This window comes from Cydia amplana, chromosome 26, assembly GCF_948474715.1.
Source record: "Cydia amplana chromosome 26, ilCydAmpl1.1, whole genome shotgun sequence".
Classification (NCBI taxonomy): domain Eukaryota; kingdom Metazoa; phylum Arthropoda; class Insecta; order Lepidoptera; family Tortricidae; genus Cydia; species Cydia amplana.
Window position 1 is genome coordinate 5,266,360 of NC_086094.1, and position 11,947 is coordinate 5,278,306.

Below are 11,947 nucleotides of genomic sequence, written 5' to 3' on the forward strand. Positions count from 1 at the left end.
ATACCTTTAAACGAGCAATTCTTGCATATTTATTTATATATATATTTCGGGGATCTCGGAAACGGCTCTAACGATTTCGATGAAATTTGGTATGTGGGTCTTTTCGGGGGCGAAAAATCGTTCCAGCTAGGTCTTATCTCTGGGAAAACGCGCATTTTCGAGTTTTTATATGTTTTCCGAGCGAAGCTCGGTCACCCAGATATTAACTCTTAAGTTAATGATGATGACGAAATATTACTGTGACGTAAAGTCGAAAAAAATTGTAACACGCCATACAACAATAATGTTTATGGTGCCGCTACCACACCGTTGCTTACCAACTCGGTACAAGTTAAGAGCCTTCTACACGGCCGGCAACGAAGCTTTCGACCATAGGCTGGTTTTAGTGTCACGCGGACCGTCCGTGCGGACCACAGAAACGCTCCCTGAACTTAATACATGTTGGTCCGGTGCGGAGCGATCCGCATGGACGGTCCGCGTGACACTAAAACCAGCCTAAAGTAGTTTCCGACCGTGTAGTTGGCTGGTCACCAACTTACAAGGCATCCGACCAAGGTCAGAGTGACCGTGGACCGTCGGAAGCTTGGTTGAAAGCCGTGGCTTTAGCAGAAGGACTTAACTAAATCTTTTGTTCCAGACTACAACTAAACCTAGTCTAAAGTATTTAGCGAAGAAATACCTGAACAGGGATATACAAGTCGGCAACCATTGCTCGATTACGGACGCGCGCGCAGCCATGGACCTTTACCGCCTGGTTGAAAATGAATGGGAGAAAGAAATGGCGTTTTAATGCTACTTCGAGAAAACGAAGCGAAAGTCGAAACCCGCACAGCCGCATTTTATAAAGCTACAAGTTAAAATTTTACAAGACTGTATCGCAATGATATTATTACTCAGGCCCCATGCATTTAGTTTAGAGTCTAAACTAGACTGTTCGACAGCTTTGTACTGCCATAGAGAAATGTAGTACCTACGCATATGCTCACTCCATACATCAGTTTTGGCATAGAGAAATATAAGTAAAGAAAGAGTGGTAACTCCTGACGTCCGTTTTCTTACCAAAACGCGAGTTATTTCGTAGTCGACATCTAGCGTCAAGTAGGGGAATTTATCAGTACTACTAGTTGATAATAGATGTCGCGGCGGTACGAAAACTCTAATGCTCAACAATTTTATAGAATAAATAATAGTACTAGGTACAGACTGTTCACTCTCTAAAAAACGCGTCTATTACGACAGATATTGAACGCTAGGTGGCGCAAGCGCGAGCAGGCGTCCGTTCCGTAGTGGTGTGTGGTGTCTAGTTACTATGGCTAGACACCAAAATTGTACATGTAGTACTTGTAGCGACGCGACGAACTCGCGGAGTGAGCCACGCTTGCTGGAACTCTATTTTCAACTCCTTAGCAGTACCTACATTTTTCGTCAGTAGCGACACTTGAATTTACGCTTATTTTACATGCTCATTTATATACAAAAATCTCAATTGGATTGCTTTTTTTTAAACCAATATAGTAAAAATATAGTAATGTTTTATGTGTTAGTTATAAGCTATCGGTATGTTATCCTAACTTTTATTATCTTATAAATAAAGTTGTAATATGTGAACTTATTTTGTTATTTTATAACTTATAACCCAAAAATATACCTACCCTCTACGCATTTTTTTTTAATTTGCCGCCTTTATCTACTGACAAAGCGTTTTACGTTTTTGCCATAGTTTTTACTGTATTTAGTGCTTTATTTCGGGGAGGGTGTTTAATAATAATATATAAAGCTGGTCAAGCAGATCTTGTCAGTAGAAAAAGGCGGCAAATTTGAAAAATGTTGGCGCGAAGGGATATCGTCCCATAGAAAATTTGAATTTCGCTCCTTTTTCTACTGACAAGTTTTGCTTGACCTATAGGTCATTTTTGATTTGATCTATAGGTAATTTATTTTATAATAACAGCCGGGATACCTAATCTAATATAATAGTAGCATAGTAATAGTAGGGTTGCGGTTATTAATAAAGTTACGGTTACCGGTAAGTTGTCTCACTAGACACTATGTTATAATTTTGTCTGCACAAGGCCATGCGCTTGGCGGGGAACAGAACCCTATGGAGGAACCTGTACGGATATGATGGTCGTTCTTGTCTATGTGACAGCGTGATAAAACGGTGTCCGTCACTTTCTTTCCCACGGTGTTAAACAGTGACAGTTATTTTATCACGTGGATAAAGATGGATAAAGCTATCCATAATAGGCTGGCTGGTCTTCAACAAAAGGACATGATGTCACGATCCTCAGTATTGAGGGACCGACTGAAGAAGATAATTTATTTAAAAAAAATACAGTTTATTGACCGAGCGAAGCAAAGGCTTCCGTTTCAGCCAGAGCAAAAATGATTTTCATATGTCTGGCTGTCCTCAGTATCCTCTACAGCTCGCATTTCTCAACCGTTTCTCGTGAAATTTCGTGAGCCTTTTTGGATAATTATATATTTATTTTTGTTAACAGTTTTTCGAAAAATTTCAAAATGGCGGAGCCGTTGAGCCACTAGTGCAGTTGGTAAGTTATTTTGATATTATTTGATAAAAAGTAGCATAGCTTTACATTGAAGAAATTACGGATATCGATAAAATATAAACCATAAAATTTGTTATATTATAAAACGGTGGCAAGGGGCTGTAAAAGTTTGTATGCTGGTTTTTTCAGAAGACTGACATTATCTATACAATTATAAAGTCGCGTTTACTCCCATATTAAGAACCGTTGAGCTATTTGATCAGGGGCCCTTGCCAAGATGACAATCGTTCGCAGAAAAACGAAACAAAGCGCTATAGCTTTCTCTACCGCAGAAATATGGAAGAGTGATAGAGAGACAATATAGTTTCCTGCAAACGATTGTCATGTTGGGTAGGCCCCCTGAGCAGAAGTCTAATTGGTGAAGAATATCGCTGGAACAGACTAAGATAATTAGACGACTCAGGATGCAACCGGGAAAACGTAGATAGGGAGATCTTTGTATGTTCACATTTCACAAGCGAAGTCGCGGTCAATACCTATACTAACATAAAGTTATAGTACTGATAAGCCACAATGTATGGAGTGGTTATCGTGTATTACTATATATTTTCCATGTGTTTGTTTTTAACAAGGAGTGAGTTAAATTACACTATATTTCGTTCAGGTACCTATACAGTTTATCTACTTACATTATTTTATTACTTAATCTAAAGAAGACTACAGCCCTGATAATATCAAAACGAATGAGTACATACTAGCAAAAAGAAAAGCATGTCAAATTGAAGCAATTAAAAATATAGTGAGAAAAATTAAATCATGGGTATTACCTAAATGTTAGTTTATTTGAGATAGGGCAATAGAATTTAGAAAACAAGTCAAAACAAAAGAAATTTGTTTTTACTTATTTTATGAAACGTGCGCCAAATGTTGGAGCCGTGCACGCACACGTCACGCAAGCGGTGTGCCGTCTCTCATAAGGACCTGTATACTACAACGCGCACGTGCACTTCTACGCACACGCATCCGGTGTGCACAGGCGTTATTTGTTGGAATAATAGGTCTCCATGCCTCAATTTCCCTCCAGCGGACGATCACCACTTGAAACTGAAGTTTGGCGGATCGATTGAGCTGTCTGGATCGAACGAGCAGAACGCTTTGCCAGAAGAACTCGACCGTCAACCGTTCCTTGGTGTTATTAATGAAGTTCAAAATGGTGAGCGGTTCATTATGCTGGCTGTACACACTCGTCGAGAGACCCCGAGATCGAGTGTAACATACAATATCTGGGCAACCGAGCTCGTAAACATAAAAACTCAAAAATGCGCGTTTTCCCAGAGATAAGACCTACCTAGATCGATTTTTCGCCCCCGAAAACCCCCCATATAGTACATTTCATCGAAATTAGAGCCGTTTCGTTTCCGAGATCCCCGAAATATATATATGTAAGTACATATAAATAAATAAACAAGAATTGCTCGTTTAAAGGTAGGTATTACATAGATAGATACTGCTCCCATCTCCGATTGGGTCAGGTATATATATTTGTCAAAACTCTCACTGAGAGGCTCTCGACGAGTGTGTACAGCCGGCATTAACTTAAAGTAATAATGCCTTCATTAACAAACCCCAATGTTGCAGTTCATTGAAAATTAAATTCGCCGTTAAGTTTTAGTATAATTTTCACAAAAATAAATATTCGGCGAAGTATTTTATTTAAAACGAAGAATTTCGTACTACTTAACCCTCTTTTCCTATGTCTATCGCACGCGCGTAATTGACATATTTTTATTTTATTTTTAAGTACAACCACATCGTATGTATTACCATGTATCTATACATATAATAAAGCTGAAGAGGGTCGAAAGTCTGTACATGGAAGATATTCGAAAAAAAGTTGGTTGGGGATACTTAGAATCGATAACAGAACACGTTCCAACAGTTTTTAGAATTTTTGTCTGTTTGTCTGTTTGTCTGTTTATCTGTTTATCTGTTTGTCTGTTTATTTGACCGCGCATCACGTGAAAACGGCTGAACGGATTTTGATGCAAACTTTACTAATCTGTCAAGAAACTCCCTGGCCCTATTTTAGGCTAGAAAAATTCAACCCCTAAAAGGGGGGGTGGCCACTACACTCAATTAAGTTATGTTTGCACCTGAATCTTATGGCGCTAACTTAAGAAAGTGGTGCACACTTTTTTTTGTGAATGTACTTTGTAAAAAAAACAACATTTTTCTTAGTCAATGTCAAACGTCTTTGCAAATACATATTAAATCACATTTATAGACGGGTCTAGCGCGGGTTTATTGACAATAATTAACATTATGTGAAGTGGGTGGTTTGAAAATATGATGTCTACCCCAAACTTTTTCATACACTTTTCGTCGGGTAGTTGCACAAATCTCTGTTTTGACATTTTGTTGGGACATCAGTTAGCCGCGACCATGACCAGTGAAACCTGTGTCGAAACGTCGGTAAATAAAGGTAATAAAATAAATTTCGAGATAGGCCCGCCCGTCTATAAATGTGAGTTAATATGTGTTCGAAACGCGAAAGTTTTTAAATAGGTATTAAGTAATTGTAAATGTCAAACAATTTGGGACTTGCATTTTAAACGCGTTACCATACCTATCCGAAAAAAACTAATTTTTCGCGAAATTCTCGCAACGTATTGAGGTTACAAGGTAGCACGGTCTCAGGAATCTGAGGAAGAATCGGAGACGTTCACGCAGTGCGAAGAACGGTTGACCGCTCAGCGGATTCGCACGACAGACGCGCTCGACGGTAAGTACTGCGGTGCATCAGCGGGTACTGGAGAGCCCAGCACACACATTAACCTACATTAATACTATTGTTCTGTGTTTAAGCACTGACAGCCTGGACGCTTCGGGCCTTCCTCCCTACGCGGAGCTCGGCCTTCGGCCTTCGCACTTAGACAGTTATACTATTGTTCTGTGATTAAGCACTGACATCCAGGACGCTTCGGGCCTTCGGCCCTACGCGGAGCTCGGCCTTCGGCTTTCGCATTAGATATCCACACCAAAATTCAACCATTGCGGCGGTGTCCCTGACATAGCCTCTCTCAATTTTTTCTATCAAAAAAATTCGCGCTCGCTACGCTCGCGTTTTTAACTTTTAAGGTTAAGCCTACTTTGATAAAGGTGGCATTCTGGGCACCCTACCGAGCGACTACTACTACGACGGACACTTCGGGCCTTCGGCTCTAAGCGGAGCTCGGCCTTCGGCTTTCGCATTTAGACACTGATACCATTGTTCTGTGATTAAGCACTGACATCCTGGACGCTTCAGGCCTTTGGCCCTACGCGGAGCTCGGCCTTCGGCTTTCGCATTAGATATCCACACCAAAATTTCACGTAAACCACTGCGGCTATGTCCCTGACATAGCCTCTCTAATTTTTTTTCTATCAAAAAAAATTCGCGCTCGCTACGCTCGCGTTTTTAATACGATTTTAAAGGTTAAGCCTAATTTGATAAAGGTGGCATTCTGGGCACCCTATCGAGCGACTACTACTACGACTTAAACACTTACATCCTGGACGCTTCGGGCCTTTGGCCCTACGCGGAGCTCGGCCTTCGGCCTTCGCATTTAGATACTGATACTATTGTTCTGTGCTTAAGTACTGACAGCCTGGACGCTTCGGGCCTTCGGCCCTACATGGAGCTCGGCCTTCGGCTTTCGCATTAGATATCCACACCAACGTTTCACGTAAACCATTGCGGCTGTGTCCCTGACAACATTACTCCCATCTCTCAATTATTTTTCTATCAAAAAAAATTCGCGCTCGCTGCGCTCGCGTTTTTAATACGATTTTAAGGGTTAAGCCCTACTTTAATAAAGATGGCATTCTGGGCACCCTACCAAGCGACTACGACTTAGGCCAATTTATAATTAAACATTTTTTTACACTGTTAAAAGTAATCCCCGGTACATACATATATGTAGACTAGCTGTTGCCCGCGACTTCGTACGCGTGGATTTGTATATTGGTGGTTATATATTCTATATTAGCTTAGAACATTATGCAGAAAACGATAGCAGTAGGGACTGCAGTTAATTTTGTTAATTATTATACACAACCTGGCTACGAAGTTTCAAGCCCCTAACTGAATAAAATTGTTCTCGATATAATCCCTCTCAACCCCCAGCATATTTTCAAGTCCACTATTTAGTAAAACCTACTACCTAACTACCTATTTACGAAGTTTGAAGTTCCTAGCTTTAAATAAAATTTGAACTCTCTACCAACTTTCAACCCCTTCTTAAACCTTTTAGGGGATGAATTTTTAAAAAAGCTGAAATTACTTATTATGTATTATAATAATATGCCTTTATACAACGATTCAAGCCCCGCACTCAAAAAAATGATTGACCTGCATACAAATTTTCAACCCCTTTTTTACCAACTTGAGGGAAGAATTTTCAACAATGCCGAAATTACTTTTCTTGTATTCTAATAATATGTCTTTATACAAAGATTCAAGTCCCGCACACAAAAATGTTTGATCTCCATACAAACTTTCAACCCCTTTTTCACCACCTTGGGGGATGAATCTTCAAAAACGCTGAAATTACTTTTCTTGTATTCTTATAATATGCCCTTATACGAAGATTCAAATCCCGCACTCAATAAAATATTTGATGTGCATACAAACTTTCAACCCCTTTTTCACCACCTTGGGGGATGAATTTTCAAAAACGCTGAAATTACTTTTCTTGTATTCTAATAATATGCCTTTATACAAAGATTCAAGTCCCGCACTCAAAAAAAATTTTTGATCTCCATACAAACTTTCAACCCCTATTTAATCCCTTTCAAGGGATGAATTTTTAAAAACGCTGAAATTACTTTTCTTGTATTCTTATAGTATGCCCTTGTACAAAGATTCAAGTCCCGCACTCAAAAAAATATTTGATGTGCATACAAACTTTCAACCCCTTTTTCACCACCTTGAGGGATGAATTTTCCAAAACGCTGAAATTAGTTTTCTTCTCTTTTATTATAATACCTTTTTACGAAGTTTCAAGTTCCTAGCTTACAATAAAATTTGAACCCCAAGACAAACTTTCATCCCCTTTTTAACCCCCTTAGGGGTTGAATTTCCAAAAAACGTCCCATAGCTTTTTTTGTAATCGGCTATTATGCCTTCCTAAGAAGTTTCAAAGCATTTGTAATGGATTCAAACTTTCAACCCCTTTTTATCCCTTTTAGGGGATGAATTTTCAAAAACGCTGAAATTACTTTTCTTGTATTCTAATAATATCTCCATATATGAAGTTTCAAGTCCCGCAATCAAAAAAATTTTTCTTCTCCATACAAACTTTCAACCTCTTTTTCACCACCTTAGGGGATGAATTTTCAAAAACGCTGAAATTTGTTTTCTTGTTTTTTAATATTATACCTTTTGATAGTTTCTAATTCCTAGTTCAAAATAAAACTTGAACCCCATACAAACTTTCATCCCCTTTTTAACCCCCTTAGGGGTAGAATTTCTCAAAATTGCTTCTTAGCTCTTATACATTTTATAAATGCAACCTCGTGTCCAAATTTCAACTTTCTAGCATTTGTAGTTTCGGCTCTGCGTTGATGAGTCAGTCAATCAGTCAATCAGTCAGGACACGTGCATTTATATATATATATATAGATAGATAGATAGATAGCTGTTGCCCGCGACTTCGTACGCGTGGATTTGTATATTGGTGGTTATATATTCTACAGCAAAATATTGCAGTAGGACGGTTAATTATTAATATTATACAACGCATGAGATTTGTCTTTCACAACCCACGAAGTTTCTAGCCCCTAACTAAATAAAATTGTTCTCGACATAATCCCTCTCAACCCCCTTAGAAGATTTTCATGTCCTCTATTTAATAAGACCTACTACCTAACTACCTATTTACGTAGTTTGAAGTAAATAAAATTTGAACCCTATATAAACTTTCAACCCCTTTTTAACCATTTTATGGGATGAATTTTTAAAAACGCTGAAATCACTTTTCTTGTATTCTAATAATATGCCTCTGTACAAAGATTCAAGCCCGTTCTCACAAAAATGTTTGAACTCCATACAAAATTTCAACCCCTTTTTCACCACCTTGAGATATAAATTTTCAAAAACGCTGAATTTTTTTTTTTTTTTCGTTTTAATATAATACCTTTTTATGAAGTTTCAAGTTCCTAGCTTAAAATAAAATTTGTACCCTGTACAAACTTTCAACCCCTTTTTAAACCTGTTAGGGGATGAATTTTACAAAACGCTGAAATTACTTGTATTATCTTCTAATAATATCCTCAAAGATTCAAGTCCCGCGCTCGAAAAAATTTTTGATATCCATACAAACTTTCAACCCCTTTTTCGTCACCTTAGGGGATGAATTTTCAAAAACACTGAAATTAGTTTTCTTGTGTTTAAATTTAATATCTTTTTGCAAATTTTCAAGTTCCTACCTTAAAATAAAATTTGCACCCCAAGACGAACTTTCATCCCCTTTTTAAATCCCTTAGGGGTTTGAACTTCCAAAAACGTTGCAATTACTTTATTTTGTAATCGGCTATCATGCCTTTCTAAGAAGTTTCAAAGCATTTGTTATGGATACAAACTTTTAACACTTTACGGGATGAATTTTCAAAAACGCAGAAATTTGTTTTCTTGTATTTTAATAATATATCTTTTTACGAACTTTCAAGTACCTAGCTTAAAATAAAATTTGAACCACATACAAACTTTCAACCTCTTTTTAACCCTGTTAGGGGATGAATTTTACAAAACGCTGAAATCACTTTTCCTGTCTTTTCATTATATCCCCAAATACAAAGATTCCAGTCCCGCGCTCGAAAAAATGTTTGATATCCATACAAAATTTCAACCCTTTTTTCACCACCTTAGGGGATGAACTTTCAAAAACGCTGAAATTAGTTTTCTTGCATTTTAATAATATATCTTTTTACGAACTTTCAAGTACCTAACTTAAAATAAAATTTGAACCACATACAAACTTTCAACCTCTTTTTAACCCTGTTAGGGGATGAATTTTACAAAACGCTGAAATTACTTTTCCTGTCTATTAATAATATCCCCAAATACAAAGATTCCAGTCCCGCGCTCGAAAAAATGCTTGATATCCATACAAACTTTCAACCCTTTTTTCACCACCTTAGGGGATGAATTTTCAAAAACGCTGAAATTATTTTTCTTGTATTTTAATAATATATCTTTTTACGAACTTTCAAGTACCTAGCTTAAAATAAAATTTGAACCACATACAAACTTTCAACCTCTTTTTAACCCTGTTAGGGGATGAATTTTACAAAAGGCTGAAATTACTTTTCTTGTCTTTTAATAATATCCCCAAATACAAAGATTCAAGTCCCGCGCTCGAAAAAATGTTTGATATCCATACAAAATTTCAACCCTTTTTTCACCACCTTAGGGGATGAATTTTCAAAAACGCTGAAATTAGTTTTCTTGTATTTAAATTTAATATCTATTTGCAAAGTTTCAAGTTCCTAGCTTAAAATGAAATTTGCACCCCAAGACGAACTTTCATCCCCTTTTTAACCCCCTTAGGGGTTGAATTTCCAAAAACGTCGCAATTACTTTATTTTGTAATCGGCTATTATGCCTTTCTAAGAAGTTTCAAAGCATTTGTAATGGATTCAATCTTTCAACCCCTTTTTAACCCTGTTAGGGGATGAATTTTCAAAAACGCTGAAATTACTTTTCTTGTCTTATAATAATATCCCCATATACAAAGTTTCAAGTCCCACACTCACAAAAATATTTGATCTTCATACAAACTTTCAACCCCTTTTTCACCACCTTGGGGGATGAACTTTCAAAAACGCTGAAATTAGTTTTCTTACATTTTAATAATATATCTTTTTACGAACTTTCAAGTACCTAGCTTAAAATAAAATTTGAACCACATACAAACTTTCAACCTCTTTTTAACCCTGTTAGGGGATGAATTTTACAAAACGCTGAAATAACTTTTCCTGTCTTTTAATAATATCCCCAAATACAAAGATTCCAGTCCCGCGCACGAAAAATTGTTTGATATCCATACAAACTTTCAACCCTTTTTTCACCACCTTAGGGGATGAATTTTCAAAAACGCTGAAATTATTTTTCTTGTATTTTAATAATATATCTTTTTACGAACTTTCAAGTACCTAGCTTAAAATAAAATTTGAACCACATACAAACTTTCAACCTCTTTTTAACCCTGTTAGGGGATGAATTTTACAAAAGGCTGAAATTACTTTTCTTGTCTTTTAATAATATCCCCAAATACAAAGATTCAAGTCCCGCGCTCGAAAAAATGTTTGATATCCATACAAACTTTCAACCCTTTTTTCACCACCTTAGGGGATGAATTTTCAAAAACGCTGAAATTAGTTTTCTTGTATTTAAATTTAATATCTATTTGCAAAGTTTCAAGTTCCTAGCTTAAAATGAAATTTGCACCCCAAGACGAACTTTCATCCCCTTTTTAACCCCCTTAGGGGTTGAATTTCCAAAAACGTCGTAATTACTTTATTTTGTAATCGGCTATTATGCCTTTCTAAGAAGTTTCAAAGCATTTGTAATGGATTCAATCTTTCAACCCCTTTTTAACCCTGTTAGGGGATGAATTTTCAAAAACGCTGAAATTACTTTTCTTGTCTTATAATAATATCCCCATATACAAAGTTTCAAGTCCCACACTCACAAAAATATTTGATCTCCATACAAACTTTCAACCCCTTTTTCACCACCTTGGGGGATGAATTTTCAAAAACGCTGAAATTAGTTTTCTTGTTTTTTAATATAATACATTTTTACAAAGTTTTAAATTCCTAGCTTAAAATAAAACTTGTACCCCATACAACCTTTCATCCCCTTTTTAACCCCCTTAGGGGTTGAATTTTTCAAAATCGCTTCTTATCTCTTGTACACTTTATAAATGCAACCTAGTGTGCAAATTTCAACTTTCTAGCTTTTGTAGTTTCGGCTCTGCGTTGATGAATCAGTCAGTCAGTCAGTCAGTCAGTCAGTCAGGACACTTGCATTTATATATATAGATATTTAGTTGTGCATACATAAACATAACTGTAAATAAAGTGTAAATACTCGGCCTCAAGTTTTTGATATTTATAATATTCTCCTTTCCTGTAATCTTACTTCTAACTAATATAATATTAGACCTAAATTCGAAAGTTTGTTAGGAAGTATGGATTTCTATGTGTATAAATCTTAATTTTTCATGCTCAGAATGATTTGACTGGAGGACAGAATTGGATGATATTTGCTATGGACATGTTTTGGATAGGTACACTCAAGAACGTAAAAATACAAAAGTAGTACTGTATTGTCCGTTATACACCTTTTTTTTTTTTTTAAGAGGGGAAATGCTTTAAGCATACCACCCGGCGCG

The 11,947-nt window shown here is 36.8% G+C and overlaps 1 protein-coding gene across 1 annotated transcript in view; it reads left to right on the top strand.

The window, feature by feature from the left end:
• The window catches only part of LOC134660234 (RNA exonuclease 4-like), a 76,726-nt gene that overhangs the window by 28,974 nt on the left and 35,805 nt on the right, over positions 1-11,947 (top strand). Inside the window, exon 3 of the mRNA XM_063515979.1 lies at positions 638-816. Coding sequence (XP_063372049.1) covers positions 638-790 — 153 coding nt within the window. The 3' untranslated portion in view covers positions 791-816. The remainder of the gene's footprint in view (positions 1-637; positions 817-11,947) is intronic.